General features: G+C 29.2%; 1 protein-coding gene across 1 annotated transcript in view; it reads left to right on the plus strand.

Annotated features, from left to right (window-relative positions):
- The window catches only part of LOC112687579, a gene marked incomplete in the record, with an annotated part of 217,860 nt that overhangs the window by 159,296 nt on the left and 34,046 nt on the right, over positions 1-24,518 (plus strand). Inside the window, 1 exon segment of the mRNA XM_025560350.1 lies at positions 3,813-3,889. Within this exon segment, the coding sequence (XP_025416135.1) occupies positions 3,813-3,889 (77 nt within the window).

Here is a 24,518-nt window from a genome sequence, read left to right on the forward strand (position 1 = left end):
AAATACAGTATAACTCAGTTCATTATTTTTCTTTGTAAACCAACGTTTTTTATACACTTTTTCATTTATATACTTTTTATTTTAATCGTACAATTTTTGAGGTTTATCGGACTTTCGAATCATCAACTGTTATTAATTGTAATCTGGATCTCTGGGAGCCATGAGCATTTTACAGCTATTTAAACAAACAATGTTGTTTCAGAAAACCATTTTGTATTTGATTTATTTTATATAACTTTCTAAATTTGAATTTTGATTCAAATCGTGATGAAATATCAGACTAAACGAAGCAGACCACAAGTACTTTGATGTTGAATTTAAATAATTAATTTTGATCCAATTTTCGTGTAAATTAATTAAAAAGCTAGTGTTTGTCATTGGTTAAGTTCTCAAACTGTGCTCCGTGGAACCCTAGGGTACCGCGAGAATAGTCTAGGAGCTCCGTGGGCATATATTAATTATCTAAATTTAAATATTATTAAATGTCTTAGTTATTGAGGAAAAACACTGATAACCTGAATTGCACAACGAGTTATACGTTTTAATGACACCAATTTTATTTACAACTAAGACTTCTGATAAAATTTGGTTATTATGACTTCATAACTTGGCTGGTATTTTTACAAAATTAAATGAAGTAAATTTATCAATACAACGTATATGACCAAAGTTTTCACTGCAAATGACAAAATCCGAACTTTAAAAAAAAAATAAAATTTTGAACTGTGTATTTTTCAAGGCTTTGCACACGAATAATTTTTTTGGTTTCGGGTTTCGGGTGTTGAATATATTCTGTTGTTCAAACACCGCAATACAACTTTTAAACAAACGTTTGGTTGTTAATGACCGTTATTATTCGGGTTAATATTGTTTAATACAGGTGTTAAGTAGTCAAGGAAAAATATTATTTTTTATTGGTGGAGGATGATGGGGAGACTGAGCCCTCCCTTCATTAATGAAATATTTATATTTTTTGTTACCTGCCTATGTAATAAAATATCAATCAATATCGCATTCGACAAAAAACAAATTATTTTGTATTCTGCGTTTGTGTTTGTGGCATAGATGGAAATCATTGGGGGAGAGCTTGAGGGGACTAAGCTCCCCAGAAATACAAAGTACAGGTCTTAGCCCCCTAGCCCTAAAAATTATTAAGTGACTAAAAATACAAAAATTATTATAATTGTAAAATGCGTTTTTAATAACTGAATTAAAAAAAAATATTCTGTGATAAAAATCAAATCAAATTCGTAAGATTTTAAAAACTTCTTGTCATGACTTGGAACGATCGAAATTTATGTAATATTAATAATATGTAATAATACTGGTATAGGTTGTTTAATTTAATTAATATTTCTGTTTAGAATACCTACTCCAAAAATGTTTAAGATAAGATACCTAATTGTTTTTTTGTTTAAATTGTTGATTAAAAATGATATCAAATTTTCAAACTTCGTAAATTGCATTGCTAGAATAAATAATTGCGCACAGTGGTATCTATAGGTGTAATAAGCAAATAATCCTTAACCCCCCACAAATTTCACCAAATTTCCCCTTATGGTTTGTGGTGCGTGCACACATTAAAAACGCACTAGATAAGACATAGACGTAATACAAAAATAATAATAATTTGTACTTATGAATATTACGATGAAATTATTACACCAACAAAAATTGATAATTCAAGCCATAGATATGTGTACTACACGCTATATACTGAATAAATACGAATAACTTAAACAATAATTTAGATAAATCGTACGCGAGACATTAATTCTATATCAGACTTACAGTATTGGAATAAATAACGACTGGTTGATTCGTAAAAGATCTATTACCTATTAAATTATAATAATACGACATATCCGCTTGGGATAATTTCAAAAATAGTATACCAGTAGTTTACAATCGAACATTCAACATACAATACCATTTATGCATACATGTCAATATTATGTATTGCTTTTGTCTTTATTTAAATAAATTTAGATTAATTAACAATGTTGTGTATTATTTGTGAAATTATTCCTGTGAATAATAATTTTACTATTAAACTACTAATGACAAAATTGAAATAACCACAAACAATACATACAAAATGATATGTCACATAAAGATTGTAAAATAAAAAATTATTCTGGTTTCGGGTTAAAACCAATATTTTATTCGGGTTTTGGTTACTTCGGGTGTAATAAAAAAAAAAAAACATTCGGGTTATATGGGTTTTGGGTGTTTGATTTTTTAAGGGTTTTTAGTGGTGTTACGGGTTCGGGTTAATTTGGGTGCAAAGCCCTGGTATTTTTCTCAATATGAAATATTAATAATTATTGTTGTCTTGAATATAAATTCCTGATTTTCGGGGCTTCGTAAATTTTTTTGATAACATAAGGGCTTTGCGGACAAAAAAGTTTAAGAACCACTGGATTAAATATTATACCATTCGTAATTTACGAAAACAAAAAGATCGACCTTTTTCTCAGCATAACTCTAAATAAAAAATATATATATATAATTTTTGACTAAATTTGTAGAAGAATTAAAAATAAATAAATAGATATTCTTATGACGAAAATAGCATTAGTAAATGAACAATTTTTAAACAGTCACAGACATTTCAAAACAGTTTTAAAACGATTAAATATAAGAATTTTAAATAAAATTTTTCTTAAAATGATTAAGACAATAAATACAAGCTAATAAAAATGATAAAACATTAAGAAATTCATTGATTAAATATCCTCAAATAAAGTGATAAAGTGTAAATTACAATTTTCCATAAATAGCAAGTCATGTATTTCATAAAAACAATATCAAGTTGTAATAAAATATATTTAATTTGAATGTGCTACATTAGATATCAAAATTTGAATTTTTTTATTTCTTTTTAATTTTTGAAATAAGAAATAAATTAAAACTTAATTTTATTATGACCGCCATTAACCACTATATATATACTGGTATTATACTTATAACTCTAATACTCTGTATGATTAAAAATTATATTAAGACTGTTTGCAGTTATCGAATTGTCAAACTCTTATTATTCTTTCCGAAATTATCAGAGCTCGAAAAATAACAAAGTTAGGATTCTTATATTATAATATTATTTTTCAAATTTTTTTAATAGTTAAGCAAATAGCAAAGAAAATTGTAAAAAATTGCTTGATTATTTTGATACTGTTGGTTTAAAACAATTCTATTAACATGTGGTTTAATTTTACTGTTTGACCTTTTTCAATATCAGTCTACTTATTATAGTCAATAATCCAACACGTTCAAGAATTTACAATCTACAAATTTCTACATAGAAAATTTCTGCATTTTAAAGCTATGTTAGTTATTTTCGAAAAACAATTTTTATTACACTTCTAATATTATCACTTAACCATTTATTATATCGTAACACTATGTATTGATTTTTCACATGCTTGAAATATGTGTTTTCATTTCTAATCATGAAAAAGTCCCATAAGTCTACACACATACACGCACAAGCACACGCACAAACACACGCACACACACACATATATATATATATATACACATATAGGAGGATTTATATAGCTCACTTTATTTTACAATCTATAATTGCACATAGTTTACTGAAATCTAGTGTGTACGTATTTATATGGAACAATTTATTTATTTTTTTTTTTTTTAAAGATGATCGTCTGTTCTTTCAAAATTCCTACGTTAAATGTATATTAGATTTATAAAATGAAAGTATATACGATAAGTATATGCCCGTATTATTATAAACACGCTTTGTTAGCTTCCAGTACAATAATATATTAGATTTTTTTGTTTTCCAGAGACAAATCTCAACGTGACACCAATGGAATTATTAAGGGTGAGCACGAAACTAAAAGAACAGTTTCCAAACACTCGAGTGAGTACAATTCATAAACGACTACTAATATGCTTTTAATCCAATTACTGCTGCTACGAACTCACGGAGCGAATATTTTATTATATACATATAAGATGCTCGGTGCTTTCAATGGTGTTATGTGTCGTGACAGTAACATGTGTGAAATACGTTAACCCAAAAATGCTAATTAGTATACGAATATGATTACATTTTTCGAAATTATTATCAATATTTGAAAATATTATAACATTAGTTTATAATTATTTTCATTTATTCAATGCTCTGTATTATAACACCTAGTTTTCTTGAAAAACAATAAATAAATATAAAATATTCGCAACATATTTTCTATAAAATAATTTTATTAACCGAAATAATACAAAACTTATACTAGAAATTAAAATGTTCCCCAATTGCAATCAATTGGAATAAACATTTTTTTTTCTACCGCTGTCTTAAAAGATAATATCATTATTAGTTAGATATTATTTAAAAGTTGTTGGCAGGTATTCGAAATTATAATAGATAACAATATATTGTTTAATGCACGTTTACCAGAGAATAAAATAATTTAGTTACTTTCTAAAATTTGAATAACCACATTTTATTTTCATCGTGGAGACAAAGTTTATTTTTTTTTAAATGTTATTATAAAAAGTTATTATTATTAGCACTATAATTGAAAAAACATAAGACAAAAATTATATGTCATTAAAAGTACATACGATATCGTACATTCAATTAAAAGATAAAATGAAACGTTTTATAATTACAAACTTTGATAAGTAAATAAATTTATAGTACCTTAAAAAAACTTACTTACATGAAAGTATTTCATAATTTAAAATCGTTAAACTGTTTATCGTGTTTATCTAGGAACTATAATATATATATAACTATATGTTATAATCGTGTATATATATTTATTTTTTAAAGAAGCATATCATATAATATGTTATAGCCTAAAGAAAACATCCAGTTTAAAACATTAATGTTACAGCTTAAATTTAAATATTAAAGTATTGGCATGTTAGTAAATAAATTGCAAACGGTAATAAATAAAGTATTTTATTATTAAATTGTTTTACAATCAAATTAATTTTAAATGTTAACATTTGTGTTAGATACATCAATATTTACCTGCACAATTAAACAGTTGAAAAACGTATTGAATAAGAATAATAATGATGATATCGGAAGGTGAAATCAACAATTTTTTTTTTGTCAAATTCTTTGTCCGGGCAGATGAATTTTTATCCAAAAATAGTTATATGCTATGAATTATTTTTTCTTCTTAAGATTCGAAAATGTTTCGGCTGTTTTCCACAAACGGATTTTTCGGCAGAAAGTTTATTTAATACCTAGTCATTGTTCTTTGTTCTTGAGTCTTTCAATCAAACGTTTAATTAAACGCTTCCTATTAAATTTATTTGGCTTCCTGACCGAAGGAAAAAAGAATACGGATCGAAAACAATAAGAAGAAAGAAAATACTAATAACTATACGAGTATAAGAAAAGCACCCTTCGACCAGGAATGCCATATTTAATGTCAACCTAATGAAGGGGTAGACGAATTCTGCTTCTTTCTTTCGGTTTTTTTATTTTTTTTTTTTTTCATTTTTCCCCGCTCCCTTCATCTTTGTACGACGAGTTGTGATAATTTCTTATTTCTTTAAGAAATTAAACTTCTTAGCACCCACCACCTCGACCGCTGTTGTCGTTTTTTTGCTCCCGCACTCCTTCACGCTGGCACCGAAACTCCTAACGATCGTCGTTGATGCCTGTTGCAAGGGTGGTCGGGCTTTTGCAGACGTCAGGTAGAAGGAATATTTTCCCGCGCACGTCCTGCGTGACGTGCTCCGTTATTAAAAACCATAAATCCGTCGCATTTCAACAGCGCAGCCACTTTCGGCTCCACGCTGTCTGTCCACATTTAATGGCAACCCTTTGTTACACACACACACGTACGAACCGGTATACCTTGAATAATGTATGGCTTAATATGCATGCGAAGTACGCGGCTGTGATAACGTTTTGGCAAAACACACGTGTGCAGGCTAACTTGTGTACGCGTATAATCGCGTGTATACATACGTACATAAAAAAGGATATTAAAGGAGAGGGAAAAAAGAATTGCATTTTTCTTCGTAGAGATTTCTCGCGCGATATATCTATATACATGTATATATATGTGTGTGTGTGTGTATAGAAAATGGAATTCCTGCAAACTGTATATCCAATGACAAGGAAATAATCGCTAGCATTAACTTGTCTTCCGAAAACGGAAAACGCAAGATACATTATTTTCGCGGTACATAACTCGCCCGGGACCTAAGATTGCCAAAACTTTTATCAATATTCCGCGGTGTCGACAGTGTCATCTACTACACCGGGGTGTCAGTTCTGCGGCACGGTATGAACCACGTTTCCAAATGAAATATTACATTATTATCGTACACGCATGTACGATTAATCGCGATTAATAATATATTATGTAACGATTGCTGGTAGATTATATTTAATATGCAGTAAATACGGCATCGCACGCGGCTTAGCATATTTTCTATTTTAGACAAGTTTCTAGATTTTCCAATTTCATGATATGATTTGTAACGGGACTGGATACTATTTCTATTATAAAAAAATTTCTTCGGATTGTTCGGGGTCCATTTTCGACAATGCATTAATGAAAATGAAACAATGATGATGTTCTAACCGATTTCTCGAATCCAATTATTCATTGTTTACTTATATCTCATTGATTTACATATATATATAATAAAACGTATTTTCCTCGGTGGACGGATAATTTAAATTATAAAAAAAATAAAAATAAAAGTAAAGTAGATTTGCACTATCGAAATATTTTATGTGATCAATGAAAAATTATCTAATCTTTTACATAATTATGAAACTGTGTAGCTTACAGTATTACGTAATACGAACAAAATAATTAATGTTGTGCACTGCAAGCAGACGATAATATAATATGTCCCATAATACTGAATGGATTCTCATCTTAATTAACATTAATGCCTGTAAAAACACCTTATCTGAACATGAATACCGGGAACATAAATTATAATATACCTGCACAAATGACTAAACATCCGAATTAATCTTGACCTGAACGCGAGACCGGTCAATCAGAATTAATCAAATTCGAAAAGATGCATTAAAAAATTAAAAGATTCATTAATACCTTCCGACTGAAACACGATTCCGTCTGTTTTACCCTTTTATTCAAGTAAAAAACGTTTCATTATTACGTTCTAAAAAATAAACACGGTTGAATTCATAATTACCACTTGTATAAAACGTAATATGATTTTTTTCCTGTAAAATATAGGCATCTTTATTTTAACAGATTTAAAATAACTCAAAAAATCGGTAATGTTACAAATTAAAATGTACGAATTAAATTTTTGATTTTTTTTTTATATTAAAATATTTTCACTTTTAGATAAAATAACTACATAAAATTGTCAACGTTTATAAATAAAAATCTGCAATTGTATGACATTAGATCATGGTTCTTTCACGTTCAAATATTATTTTATGTTTATGTAATTTTAGTAAAATTTTGTAAAAATTAGCAAAATTAATTTAAATTTGTTTTCTTATTTTATTCTGAGTATGGTAATATTATTCTTTTTAATAACTTTCTACATGTTTCTCCTTGGATATCTAACCGCATATCTAAATAAACTTCAGTTTATTTTAACGTCATAAACAATGTATTAAAGGAATATAAAACTTTTTTTTTTAGCGTATGTATCGTATGAACTTAATCGTAGAGTATTTTTGGTACATACTTTTGTCATCTTATTGTCAACATAAATGTATATTTGATCGAAATTGTTTGTTATTACACCGATATTGAATATTGCTAACATATTTAAGTACTTTATTCTCCCTGTGTTTATGAATTATGATCGTCTACTAGTATCTGCTGTATACATTTTTCAGTTTTAAATTATTTTTGAATAGATAGTTTCATTTTTCTGTATAAGTCATTTTCACGTTGTCATATAGTACAATAAGTGCTAAATAATATTTTATAAGAAAATGTGAACACGCGTCTCAACAACCAACAGTCAACTGTGACTGACCTAAATGTAAAATCCGACCATGACAGTATGGTATACTGATATTAACAGATAAGATAAATTACTAATAAAATATTGTATCTAACATAACATTAAATAACTAATTATTAAAATATAGTTTAAAGGATACAGTACATAGCTGGAAGTTGTATATGTCTTTTATTTATACATATTGTCAAAATACATTTTTTAAAAAAAATTACATGATTAATGTTTATTATTCCATCTATAAATATTTTTTAATATTGTGTTGGAAAATTTTTAAATTAATAATATCTATGTATTTTCATGAGGCGCAATCGTGTTACAGCAGCTTTCCGATGGATGTTAAAAATAAATCTAATTCTAATTTATGGAAATTCTAATATTTTTGTATTTTTATCACATTTTATGAATAACATTTTAAACTTTCTTATATTACTACTCTACAGCGCATGGACTTTGTATTCGGAGAATAAAATCACCATTCAAACAATTGTTTTTATTAAAACGTAGATACGGAGACCGACTTTTCTAAATGATTTCCCTCAAAGAACAATATCGATGTACATTTTTCTCCAGGCCATTTTTAAAAGTCACGTTTTTCTTTTTATTTCCTCGTGTGTGTAACTTCAAAATCAAAATACATAAATTATTTATTTATTTTATAAGAGTTCCACGTTCGTATAACTAACCGACAAACCAATATTAGTTTTATTCATTGGTCAATTTTAAGGATTTCCAAGTACCCGAATACTTATCGTTAAACTTAATGTTTTAAGGTTGATAAATTTCATTAACTGCTAAAGAATATTATCACAGGATGATATTAAATTATTGTCGTCGATGGTTTTCTAGAGTTAAATAAATCATTATTTTTATATTTTATTTAAATGCATATTTTTGTATAAACCATTGAATCAATTATAATAATATGTTCTGCATAAAATCTGTGTAATATATATATATTAATAATCTTTATGATTTAACACTGAACATTCTAAAATCCCGAATCTGAGTTAACAATTTGAGTACGAAGACTTAGCATAAAAGTAATGTTTATCATTGTACTTAACATAATAACCGACCGTTATTAAATTTGTATATTTTCAACAAGTTCACACTGGGTCGTTTTGAATTTAAGCAATAAGCTTAAAAATAAACGTTGCATAAAAATTTAAGATTAATATTAATTAATCTTAATTAATTTTTATTAATCTTAATTAATAATTACAAATATTAATTTGTGTTAATAATTAGCAATAAATTCGTTCGATTTATTTGACAAAGATAACCGCAGTTATTCATATGTTAAAATTATTGCAACCATTTTTATTTATCATAATTTTTCACATTTATTGAGTATAACGTTGACAATAATTTAAAGATGATAGTTAAACTCAGTTTAGGTTCAACAATCATTTTAGTTTTAACGTAACCGTAACACTTTAGCGATATAAAATGTCTAAAAATATAATTAAAATTAAATGCAACGATTTAATTATAATAATATAGCCATAATAATAATTTAGAAATGTTGTTTATAAATTATATACTTAATTTAAAATAAAATAAGAGAGGTGCACAAAGTTTTATGAAGTCGTAAGCCACATTCGGAACTTTTTATATAAATACCACGTAATAAACTTTAAAAAATAATTCTCCTGCAGTGCATTACAAGTAAATGTGTTACCTTTATTAGTATCTCAATCAGTTTATTTCCATGTGATATACCAAAGACACCGAAAATATAAAATATAAAACATAAAATAAATGTAAAATTAACTGTGACGACGGTCGTCACGTTCTCGATAATGGCCGGAGTGCAATAGTTTTCGTTTTCCTTCGATTACCGTAATAAAGTATTGTGTTGAATATTATTACGTCAAGGGACCGTTGCAATACTTTTCTGTAATATTCAAAATTAAAATTTCATATATTTGACCACTCTACTTTTATATATTATTTCAAACACCGAACAGCATTATAATACACTTACTTAAAATGGAATATTGTACGCATCAATGATGGTGTTGGTTACCGCGGCAACGCTTTGATATAATTTAGCCTAACGGACTGACAGTATGGCGATCATAATATTAACCTTATGTTATTTCCAACTGCAGACACTGCAATGATATAAATTATTATACGTTCAATTCGAAAACGACTTGCTCTCGATGAAAATTAAAAATGATTTCATATAGAACATATTGTTTCATAAATGATTGCTTGATTTCCAATAAAAATATGACTTCCCAGTATATCACGATATTTATCACTCACCTATCAACACATACTAATCGTTTCGAACAGTGGCGTACACTAAAATTTGCCATGAAGAGGGGGGAGGGGGTTAAGAAAAATAACGTACTCCAAAAACTACCTATTTATAACTACATCTTTTTTCAATAATCAAATATATAAAAGAAGTGGGTTAATCCGGGGAGGATTAACGGGTTATACACCCCTAAATGTCTCTCTTATTTTGTAAAATATACAATTATTTTTAGACATAGATATAATGTTATACTCATACGGCCAAACATTAATTTGTTATAAATTCTATTTCATACATCTTAGAATCTTGTAATAAAATAGTTATTTAAATGAATTATCAATTTACGTGTATAATCAAACAAACATGCATTTTTTAGTGAATATAACGATAACATAAAAATAAATTATGTTTTTACTATTAGTTTATGATTTAAAATAGTGGTTCTTAATCTTTTGTAGATCACGGACCCCCGATGAATGATTTTTAGAAATTGCGGACCCACTTACTAATTTTTTTTTCACAAAAAATTTCATGTTATTAAAATCAAAATTATAATAATGCTTTTGTATAATAAATTATATTATTAGACATAACAAAACATACTTATTTATAATTATTTTTATTACACTTAATTATAATAATCTAACAATATTATAATAACACACTCATGTCACGTATTGACGTATTTTATGTGTTAGGGCTGTCGCGGACCACAGATTAAGAACCGTTGATTTAAAATATCACTTCATAATTTTTTTTTGGCCCTAAAAGGGATTAGAAATACCATTGATTTCGGATAAATAGTGACTTGTAATAATTTGCATACACATACTTGTAGGTTCGTTCCTGATATTTTCTAAATTCATCAGTTTTGATGTTATCGTGAAAAATTTGGTTTTTGGATGACATTCCGTCTTCCAACACTGACCAATGGTTCCAAACGAATCGTAAAATTTAACCATTAATCGGCACACGTTAATTGTAAGTTTGTTCCCAAGATTTACAAGTCGACCGTTTGCTCGTGAATTGGTATGGGACTATTGATGTTCGGGTAGCAGAATCGTTTGCAATAAACGTACTCCATTCTTCGCGACGTTAAACCTTTACATACGATGTTCGGCAAGTACCGTACATAGAATATAAGTTGAAGCTAATTAATAGTTATGCATTATTGATGGTGTACCCACCGAGGTACGCTTCAATTGGTCTTTCGTTATTGCGACCTCAACATTTAAACTAGTCCGAAATCATAGAAACGAATTTAAATTAATCCTTTTGGGCCGAACTCATATCGACTACGTTTTTACATCGTCGTGTCCACCACAAAGTGTATTTTTATTATAGCATTTTTATTTATTCTGTGCACCATTGTCCGCATAAAACACACATACGTGGCTAATTTCGGCTTTAATTCGTCTAACTACAATCATCCTATAGGCATGTGCAAAAATTTGATCGTTGTGAAGACCGTTGGTGCGCATATTAAGCGTACGCGGTACTTGATTTGTATTAGTGCATCGAAAAAACGTAACCCACGAATGGTTGGTACGCCCGTAGCAATCTTTTGAGAAACTAGAAGAAAAATAAAACAAAACCAAACCAAATCGGAGGAAAACATCAAATACGAATTACAGAACTACTAATATTGGCATAAACCCTAAACATACCGAGGCACATTAAAAGTATCAATGATGCACATGCAACACTTTCCTTTAACGCGCACAGAATACAAAACATGTATTTTCGATTAGACTCCAAAACTACACAAGTAAATCCATAAATAAAACATCTGCTGCTAGTAGAATAGCAACATTATCTTCGAATCGCACACGAGATGTGTATCATTTTCTCTCTTGTGTCGTCAGTAATTTATTAACATACTAATTGTTTGAATTTTTATGTGCTCTCGATACATATTTCCATCGGTGAACTACTTAAATACTCGAATAAAAATGTTCCATATTTTTTTTTTTTTTAATATATATACATATATTTTTAATAAATGATTCGCAAATGTGCTTTCTTCCGTTGGGCATATGGTTTCAAACGGTGTTTTCCCGAAAATATCGTGATATTACCATATGATTAGTTAAAATTATAGTTGCAAATTATTATAATCCTGATCCACCGAATTCGTAACCATACGATATTTAATTTTGATCTACGCGTTTTCCACCGTATTTGTATATAGATTGAAATATTATTTTATTAATCATCATTAAACATTGTATACAGTTTGGGTAATGGTCTTTGTTGCGATGTGGAATAAATATACACTCGCCTGAGTTATTGAAGACTTCCGAAATGACCAAAGATGATGACGTAGACTAATATGATTAGCTAAACGATAATAACTTTTACAAAACGCAAAGGCCCACACACAATCGCGTTGTTCTAATAGAAATTAATATTCACTAAAACATAAATCAGTAAAAACATAAATCTATTTGAGATTCACACGGAAACTCGAAAACGTAAAACTTCTGAATATCGCTTAAAAGTGTATTACAAACGACCTTATTTTTTTCTTTTCTATCAGCACTCGCATAAACAGCATTCACATTTCCAGTGTAAAAGTATTACTCGGCATATTGGATTTTGGGCAGATCACGTAGATATAATTGATCATTTGATTTAGGCATCGATGATTTTCTCAAAAAGATAGATGGCAAGCGAAATTTAAATGTTTAATGTAAAACTTACGACATTGATATCTACTCTCAAGTATGCGTATTGTACGATTTTTAAAGTTCGATTCATCCGTTTTAAAGAAATAATGTTTAAAACAAGGTAAACGCACCGATTTCGAAAAGGAAATGTCACTTGATATGTTTTAGTCAACCCATTAAATAATTTGTTTATATTTCAACCACGTTCAATCTTCACTTTTACACTCGACATACATATAAATAATAAATTCAATTTCCTAGATCTTAAAATTTCCATTATAGATAAAACATTTGGATTTAGTATTTACAGGAAAACTATGCAAACTAATGTTATAACACCACATGATTCAAATCATTCATATTCTTGAAGAATATCATCTTTTCATTTAACATTACATACCCGGAGTGCAAAATCCTATAGCATAATAGTCACACTGACGGTTGAGAAGTTACGAATAAGTGCCTGTTGACTTCTCATAGATGTATTATGGACGCTTAACGCCAGGTTGAACGAAGTTACTGTATGAGATATCAACATGTAATTACTATGATTAGTCAATAATGTCATATTGAGAGCTTAATAATGTTAGTACATAAAGATTAACGGAACTTCTCATTTTCTGCACATAGACTTCGCAATGGTTTTGTCCAGAAAATAAAAAAAACCGTATGCTTACTTCATGCTCGACGAGATTTGAACCGTATACCCCTACCTTCTTATTCCTAGACCTGTACTACTGGGACACCCTAACGTGACATTTGCTAATAAATAAGTTAATATACTAAAAGTAAAAGTAAACATTATATATATAACATTATACAATGATGCGTTTATAAATAAATCGGCGATGGTTTTTTATATAGAAACTGGTGGTAAATATACTTGTATTTACAATAAATTTTTATTTTTATAGTATATTATAATAAATAAACTATTTAGTATTATTGGGAATAATTTTCAATAAATTATTTAGGTATATAATTTATTATATTCATATTTAATAATATATACTTTACTGCTTTATTGTCAGACATAAAATTTAAAATGAAATCTAATAAAATAGCGAACAACGACTACAAAATAAAATAATAAATCATAACCAAATCATAAGTATACAGTTCTACAGCGACCGTCGGGATGACGAAAATATACAATATTCGATAAAAACCTAATTATATATATATAACAATATCAATATATTCGAAAACACGGCAATTAGAATGATAGAACTTGATATGATGTTTTGAGTAAAACCCTTCGTGATAATTCTTATAATTTATTATTATACAGACGCAACGTACACAACACACCAATAAATGCGCGTTTTTCGATTTACTTTGTTCATCATACTATTATGGTCATTATAGGCATAGTGAAAATGTTAAATATAATTTTATTTAGTAGATAATTTATATAGATTTACAACTTCAACAAAAATCCATGGTCCAATAATCGCTAGAGGTATGACAGGTTCCGTTTGTATCATTATAGTTATTACTATAGTCTATAACAGCGTTTCCCAAACTGTGGTCCGCGGACTCTGAGGGCTCCGCACGTATACCGGAGGGGATCCGCGAAAGTAAATTTAAAATTTACAAAGTATTATTATAAATTATTGTTTTTAATTTATATTTGTACTAAGAGGTCCGCGATCATTTTTATTATCTCTAAGGGGTCCGGCAGTAAAAAAAGTTTGGTATTTCAAATTATGTTTCGTTAATAAATAATAAATAATTGACCGCAAGAAAACGTTATATACATATATTTTGGTTTTTTATTTTTTGCTTAACATGGTAATTATTCATTATATACTGAACTACGCATGAAAGTCCTTAATATAACTAGATTATCCCGAACTTCATGCGATGACACATAGAAATTGAAATGTGTACTCAATTTTGGGACCCAAATAGTACTTCGCATACAGATTAATAATTTACATTTTCAATCTAAATGTGCCTACGTATTGAAGTCTTTTTTGCGATAAGTTTTTAGTGATGTTCATGAAATGGATAATGGATATAAAACGGGGAGGTCACATTTGAGATCCAAACAGAATATCACATAGTAGTGGAAGTCACACTATTACACACCGGGTAGGCTGTCACGGTGGATATTGTCATACGCTTTCTAAATATCTACGAGTACCTGCCAGACATTTGATAATTTTGACATTGGTAATTGATCATTTTAATTATTTAATTGATAATTTTTGATTATTTTCCAATAACCACTCGATAATTGATAATTATTCAATTGTGGATTTACCTTTTCGGAATTTACACTGATAGTCTAGTCCAGCGGTTCTCAAACTTTTTTTTTCGCGTACCACATGTGTATATTATCAGTCACGTACCATTAATTATTAAAAATAGAATCATACAAACTTCACATAGTTAAATATATTTATTTTAAATAAAAAGGCAGTAAAATACTAAAATAAAATTATTATTTATATATTACTACAAATTTATTAGTGTTTTAAATTAATATATGAGTTAAATATTGAATTTTTAATATCCGTTCTATCACCATGCGGCCTTTCGCGTACAACCATGTAGTCTTTTGCGTACCATTAGTGGTACGCGTACCACAGTTTGAGAACCACTGGTCTAGTCTATACCTATAGACTAGTATAGCTACATATACATTCCTCTGTTAAAGATTCCAATCTCCTTAGGAGTATTTTGGAAAATACTTTATACGTAGGACTCAATAGGGATATCCCTCTGTAGTTGTTGAATATCATATTATTTCCTTTTTTGTATAGAGGTGTAATAATGGCTTTATTTCATTCGTCTGGCAGTTTTTCTTCGAACCATAAGTGTTTGCATAGTTCGCATATTGCTTTATGTAATCTCATACCTCCTTGTTTAAAGAGATCGGCTGGTATTTCGTTTTGTCCTGGATTTTTCCAGTTCTTTAGTTACTTTATTGCTTTCACTGTTTCAACAAAGATCTAATAGGAACTCAATTTAAATAATCTATCATATTAAAATAAATTAAATATAAGTTAAACGAATAATTTTTTTCAACGTAATCCTTCCTTTATTTTTTCATATTCAGACACGATTTTATTGACTTTCTGTATAGCTGGATATACATTTTTAATTCGAAACTGGTCGTACTTTATAATTATAATAAAACTTGAGGCTAAAATTTTATGTATTTATTTATTTATTTCCAAATGTAAACTATTTTTTTATTTATTTATATATTAGTTTACGAGTGTTAACCATTTAATAATTTTTAATAATTTTTATTTTTTTATTATTTTGTTAGCTGTTATAAACAGATTTTTATAGGTGTAGATAAAATTATTTCAAAAAAACTATACATAAAGTACACATATAAACAGTAGCACGGTTAATTTTTCCGAAAAGAAAATAATTGTACGTTTAACATAATAATATGGAGCGTATGTGTGTAAGTTTGTATAACGAAAAGGATGTTGATAGAAATAGGAACGATAAAAATAATAAAATCATGAAGTAAGTTCAATTTAATATATTTATATGGTACCTATATCAAATAAATTAAATATTAAAGATAAACAGAACAAAATTTCTAGGTCGGTGAGACTACACGATCAAGTGAATTACAGGGACGGATGAAAGTTATTACTGCATTGATCTTATAAACTTGAAATCAATAAAACATTTATTTCGTAAAGCGATTATAAATGAAAGAGGTTTAGTGGACCAGTTTATATTTCCAATGATGGTTGATATAGTAGCAGAAACAAATTTCTTAATAAGATTGAAATTTTATTGTTTTGAATTTTGTAAAAAAAAAAATACATCTTGGTAGGTAAGATTAAAATATTATTATGTGTTATAAAATTAAAATCAGATAAAATTTAAAAACAATTGATAAATACAAGCAGTGGTGTATTTACGGGGGGGGGGGGGGGGCCCGGGGGTACTGGACCCCCTCAGAACTTCTCCAAAAAATAAAAAATTAACAACAATTCTTACATATTTGCAGAATTGGGTATGTTAAACATTCACAGGGAAGTTGAAATTACTGTTGATGAAGTGATAGAGGAGTTGGCCGAAAAATCGAGACAACTGGAATTTATTTTATAACAATACTTTATAATATATAATGCTAAATATAATATATAGGTACATATATATAATATTACATAAGACTATACGATTATTATATTATATATTTAGTTTAACTTCCTCCAAAAACTGATAAGGATGTAACTATTACAATATAATATATAGTTTATATTAATTATGTATAAACTGTGGACCCCCCCTCCAGAAAAAATTGAAAATACGCCACTGAATACAAGTACCATAAAAATGTAATAATACTATTTAAAACAATTTAAAATGTATTTTAAATTCTAATATAAGTACTCAGTAAATATTTTAATCATTTATGATCAATATTGACAGATGAACAACCAAATAACTAATATAGTTTAATTAAAATTCGTTTAAATACATGATATCGTCAAAATTTCATTATTTAAAGCTTATGAAACTCTTTTCATCTTTTAAATAAAAAATATTTTCTGGTTTTAAAGAAAATCTTGTACCCAACTTTTAAATCTTTAAAGTTGAAATTTTTATGAATTTTGAAGAACAAAAATGTAAATTTTAGTAATGTTGCTGGGTTTTTTTTGTATTTCTTCTCCAATTTTCTCAACTATTTGGAAAACTATTGAAAAATTTGTAAAATGACCAAAAAATAACAGACCATAATATTACCAAACAATTTAAATAACTTAATACCGTTTCCAATAATATACAAACGATTATCGGAGCGTCCCCTCTAATTAGATACAATGTAATATTGTACCTATTTTGTATTTTAAATTTATTATAAAACGTACAATATGAAATAACACTGTGTTAAAAACAATATATTCCTCGTTTCATTCAGAATATTTAAGTGCTAAAGCAAATTAGACGGAAAAAGTTTTCGTTCGTTTTATATCATTCACATTGATTAGGAATTTTTCGGTGTAGTTACACGATCTGAAACTCGATTAGGCGGATATATCGTACCTTTTTACACTATAAACCGTTTCGGGACATGGCAGTGTGTGCTGATGATAAAAAAAGAAAAAAATTGCATAGTTATACCCGGCGTTCTGGGAATTATGGAATAATGCGAAGAACGAAATCCATTATTTTCCAATAAAAATTAGACCCATTATTTCAAATAATTTATTCGGTTAAATATCTGTGTATTGTCGAACACAAGCGGTCACGAGTACGGTACTTGAAATATTTTGTGAATAATTATATCAATATTTCGCTTCAGTTTTTTACGAGTACGTCGGAAAAATACGTTTTTCTTGTTTTCGAAACGGATCCGCCAAACGTAATATTCGTTATGATAACAATATTAAATTGCGTACGCGAGGGGGGACGCTTGCAATAATATGTGCTTTAGTGACAAGTACGTAACAAAAGTAATGTAACATTCCAAAACAACTCTAACGGATTGAAAACTGTAACCGGTACGTGCGAAGATACGCACACGCAAAATACTTTTTAAGAGCTTTTTTCGGGATAGAATGACTGTGACTGCCATTTTTCCTCCGAAGATTTGATCACTGTACTTCATTATTATTCCAACACGTCATGAGATTTTCGAATATAACCGGAAAATCACGTATAGACAGACAGTATGCGTAACGCGTGTTCGCAATATAAACTGCTGGGGGGAAAGAGGTAGGTAACCGTAAAATACAATTCGTACGTTATGTTTTCCGGCCAAAACACGAAAAATGCTTCAGGGTAGTACAAGTGCACGACTTTCTAACTATAGTACATGCATAATGTGGAAAGGTGCACTCAACATTTTCAAATCGGGTGAAATATCGATTTCAGTATGATGGATTAATAGTTTCGTCGAAAACAAATAGAATAATGTGTCATAAAGTTATGGCAAACATTGCGAATGTATTCGATTTAATATGAAATCCATCTCCATTTACCTTTGAACAATTGGTTCTTACTGTTACTGACGCGGAAAATCTCGATCCGCTTGATTTGCGTTTCATTGAACGTGACTTGTGAATTGTACTTTATTCGCATCGGACTAGAGAGAGATGAGGTATACGATTCCCAAAATCCAGTTGCATCATTCGGTTCTTGGTACCATGTAAGAGCAAAATTCTTCGACAACTCAAATAATTCCAAACAGCATAAGAAAATACGATTTATGCCATCCAGGATTTTAATGTGATTAGGGTTTTGAACCCCGAGGAGTTTTTTTTTTCACCCGAAGGTTTCGCATCGCGTATCGTCATCGTCGCACAGACAACACAACTCAATGCACATGACGTAATGTTATCATTGTCACCGGTGCATTTCATGGGAAAACGTTCGAACGCGTTGCATGCGATTTTCAAAAAAAAAACGCGAGTCAGAAAAATAGTGGTGGACGAGGAAGAAAGGAAATTTCATAATCTGTTGCAAACGATCGTACAACCACTTCCGGGTGGCCGATAGGGTTTAATAAATGAGCCGCGGCGGCGGTGGTGGCGTAGTGAAGATTTCGCCTGTGAAATTCCTGACTCGTGTGTTGCGCGCGGCGGAAGGGAGGAAGGAGAAGGAAAAAAAACCCAGTGATATTTTTCAAAACGTCATCTCGGGACTCTTATTACCGTTCGCCCGCGATGCGGTGTCATTAAACACAAATAATACGAGCTATATATTTTTCTGCTTATCGCGTCCACGAGGCGTATACTGCAGCGACCTGAAAACAAAATCCTCTTAGCGCTCGTGTGCCCCCGGGCAAAAGTTATTGTTGTTGTACTATTTTTTCAAGCCCAACTGACAATTCATTACATTCCACTCGTACGCGTGCTGTGTGCACGCGGTACCGTGGGCGAAAACGCGGCGAAATGTGCGCGACGAAGGCGACGGCGCGAGCATTCGGCATCCCTGATAACATGAACGTGCTGTTATACGAGTGCTTCGCGTGTTCGGCTGCTGTCTATCTGATAAATTTTATGTATACTTCTGTCCCACACCGTCGTGTGTGCAGAGCCGCCCTAAGGTTGTTCGGAGCAAGGGGCAAATTTATTTGGTGGCTCTTTAACCATAATAATAAGATATGCTAAATACAATACTCACTGAGAATAACAAAATTCTTGCAAACGTATTTTTCCAATTCTTTGCCAATCGAACTCATTTTAATTCGTGTACTGCATCACATACTTACTTAATAGAATTGAATATTATTCATATTATTTATAGTTTAATCGCTCAATGTAATCGGACATGTACACGCGTGCGACTTTAATCGCCGACACGCAGCGTGTAAAATTGATCAGTGTAATCGAGGCTTTATTATTATTATTATACATTATTAATTATTATACATCAAGACTTTATGAGGGCTCCTTAAAAAATATTCCAACAATTGGGCCTCGGGCAAAATGGTCCCCTTATTCCTCCCATCTAAACGACCCTGCGTGTGTGTAAGTGTGTGTGTTAGCTAAACTTCAAACAAGGGACCCGCGCCGACTTGTTTTTAACGCGCAAGCTTTCAATACAAATTCGACGCGCAGAACTCAAGACACGTATCGCATGCAATCGAGAATCAATCTTAATATTGTATTTTACGACTTACGTTAAAATAATTGAAATTCGACAATCGTAGGCTTGGGAAAAGGTAAAGGTTGAGAATAATGCGAGATTGGAAATTTGGTTTCGCTCGCCGTGAAATGAAAAACATGCATTCTCTCTTTTTTTGCCTCACAAACTAATAAAAACAAAATCGTAGACGTCGAGAAAAAAACACACATCTCTTTAGTGCCACGCAAAAATTACGATGTCACTTTAAATATCCGTGATGAAACAACACATAGTCTCATACAATAAGAGCTCTGCTAGTTGATAATTATTACTGTATGAAGTGCCAGGTCAGTCAAAATATTTTGGAAAACGGACTTATTGAAGGCGTTTGAGCTTTTGATTTTGGATGAAACTATTTTTTTCAAACAACGCGCGAAAAAAATCAAATTTTTATCACATTTACACATTAATACTGTATAGTGTATCTCGATTAAATATCTCGTAATACTATCGAAGTAAATAATTATTCTGAATTTATTGAAATAGAAAATAAGTTTTAATTTGTTTATGAGAAAAAACATTTTTTTAGTAAAAAAATCGGTTGGTCGTAATTTTAGGTCGTTTTTTGTAATAATGATATAATATAATAATATATAATAATAATAATAATAATATAATATAATATAATATAATATAATATAATAATAATAATAGTAATAATAATATATACACGAATAATCAAATAATTCGAGTATTTGAATATCAGTATTCAGTGCTACAATAGGTACCTAATTTTTTTTATCCGTTTTTCCATGACAAGCTGTTTATACTATTTACTATTAATAAGTAATCCACAACTAAAGATAATGTATGTCAATGAATAATCGACCTAAATACGAAAATAGTTCTTATCTTACAGTTACCTGTTCGTAGTTAGCTTTATTTTACTCGTTATAGCCGATAACTCGTAATAACCATATTTGTTGAAGACGTATATTTTAACATACAATCATATGTGCCGTGCCGGGACCTAACATTTTGCTTGTTGTAAGCAGTATCTCGTTCTAAGCGATGCTCGCTATAGTGATTTATAGTTTATACTGTATTAATAATAATTTAATTATGATATTCGATCATTTTGCACAATTTTTATTTTTGTATTTTAATTGCCCTGTCAAATAGTAAATATCGCTGGCTTCGAATCCACTTCTTGCAAGCCTTAATGTACCATAAGCCATATAATATTATTATTAAACGTTTTGTGTTGCGCGAAAACTTGAACGAATAATTTTCGTTATGTATTGTATTGTAGCATCGAATACTGATATTCGAATAATTCCCATCACTAGTTTTTACGTCATACGATAGGGAAATATTTGATTTCGTATATTTATTTAAGAACTGACGTAACTATTTTTTATTATGTTTATAGTGTACCATAGAAATTAACACATTTAAGATTTTACGTTGTATAAGAACTTTTCATTATTTATTTTCATTATTTTCATTTATTTATTTAATTTCTTCAACACAAAATTTCAATATTCTTTCAGTGCACGATATATTTTTGTATACATGAGAACCGTTTACACAATAATCATTTTGACATTTTTTTTAGTAATTATAATCCCCATCATTTTTCCAGAATTCGATAACATGACTAATGCACGATAAGTACTTGACTTTGCTCTACAATGGGTTTCTTTATTACCGATGAGTTCACTGTTTTTTACGCTAAAATATTCGTCGTGAAATAAGAAACAATTGCAAGAAACCGTATTCTTGTAATATCGGTTTTTTTATTTCATCTTTTATTTATATAATTTTTCACACCGTTTAATTTACGTTCAAAAACAAAACGAAAATTGTCACATTACCAATTGAAAATAATGAAAATGAAGGTACACATAAATAAAATTAAAAATGTCTTTGACAACAGTAGATAAAGTTCACTGCTTTCTAACCAAGAGAAAGAGAAAGAGAGAAAAAGAAAAAAGAGAGAGAAAGAGAAAAAAAAGTTATTGTTCTACGGCTATTCTGCAAGAGTCACGGCCAATAAAATACTGAAACGCATGTTTTGACAGCTCGATTTAGATCTGCTGCTGCGTGGCTTTTTAATGTAAACAGTTCTATTATACACATTTTCTTTTCTTTTATGGATTCAACTTAGGACGAAAAATACTTTTACGCTCGACAAAAAAATCGATTTTATTTTATTTGATAAATACTTTTGTATGGTTATATTAAACATAAATATAAAATAAATATATATATATATATATTTATATAAGAATACATTATAAAGTATTACGTACACGTAACAACAAAATTATTTTTATTTCTATTAGGCATTTGCTGTACGTGTTTTAATTTAAATATTAAAGAGACATGACACTCAAAAGTGTAACCTAAGTTTAACGGTGCATGGATCGACGACAGCGACGATCAATATTACGAATGGGTGAACATGAACGTGTTCGTAGTTGTATAAATATAATAATCATCCTTTTACGAATATTAGGCAAGAAAAAAAACCATGTTGCTCGGGATCAAACTTTTCAATATACTTTGATAGTACTTTTGTTTTTATTTATATTTTTTCAATAATTTCCTATAGCTCAAAAAAAAAAAAAAGAAATGTGTTGACTGTTTATGTATAGATAAATTTGAATCCATAAAAATGCTACATCACAGTTAATATTCTTCTCTTAAAAATGAAAAAAATGCTTGTGTGATGAATATAAGTCGAATGATTTTGTGCTACGTAAAAAGTATTTTTACGCTCAAATTACTGGTATACTACGTCTTCTTGAGAAAACACAATTTCGTTTTATTAGTGAAATCATTAAAAACTGACATGTCAAATATGATTCTTCTACACAATATTGGTTGCATGTATGCATGTACACAAATTGTAACACTCAGTAGTATTGCATTTTACCCGTCACCTATTTTAATATTTTTCGAACAGTAGTTGAAAATGGTTTTGAAAAATATTATATTAGAAAATTTCGAATACCCCAGAAAAAGAAATTAATTATTTTCATTTTGACTTCAATGAATTATTAAAAATATAACAATACGAAAGGTCTTACTGTGTATGAAAGTTTTTTTATTCAAAGATTTACGTTAAAAGTTTTTTTTCTTCAGATAATAATATTTAAAATACTTTTATTTTACTTTTTTAATTATTTCTTATTCAAATATTTAACTTTGTGAGTTAGTTGTTTTAAAAAAAATAACAAATATTATTCGATTAAAAATTGTTTCTCGAGCATCGGGATCATGAATATTATATTTGTTAATTTTGTTTTCGTCGAAATAAATGATTGCAAACACGTAAATTATAAATAATATTTTTAAGCCACGATTAATAACTCGCAATTCAATGCGCCCAGTATGCATCCATGTACCTGAACGACAATTCATCCCAATTATGACGAAAGCGGCTATTTTACATTGAAAAAAAATAATATTTAAAAAAAATTATAATAATTTATAACAAAACCAAAAATGTCTATTATTTAAGTAATATACATTTATGTTAAAATATTATCAACACAGCGTAAGAATTTACAGTTAATTGGTTTTACTTGGACTGCGGTGTTCGAAACACTTTAACACTTTTTTATCTGGTGTTCATAAAAAATACTCGTCACGTCACAAGTACTTATAAATATTTTACGCGGAACGCTGTTTAAAAAAAAGTGAGCTCATTAAATAAAGTTGACATAAGGTTGAAATAGAAAGAGAGAGAGAGAGTGAAAAGAGAACATTATTATGTTAACTGTTTTCGTCGTTGCATTTGAGCACTTATACAACGCGCACGCGTTAAAAAATCAAAATTAATAAAAAGCTAAAAAGACTGCCCGTGTGGCCTTTGGTCATCTGAAACTGTACGTTGCGCAGGTGTCGACGTCCTACGCGCAGCACTTAAAAGCGAAAAGCTTCTCGATTAAGCGACAGCCGAGTACATTTTATACGTCCGCTCGGCTAATAATATAAAATATTTACACCGTTATGCAGCTGCGCGAGCAACACAATATTATAATAAT

Source organism: Sipha flava, unplaced genomic scaffold, assembly GCF_003268045.1.
Source record: "Sipha flava isolate LNK unplaced genomic scaffold, YSA_version1 109_pilon_pilon, whole genome shotgun sequence".
NCBI classification, from domain to species: Eukaryota; Metazoa; Arthropoda; class Insecta; order Hemiptera; family Aphididae; genus Sipha; species Sipha flava.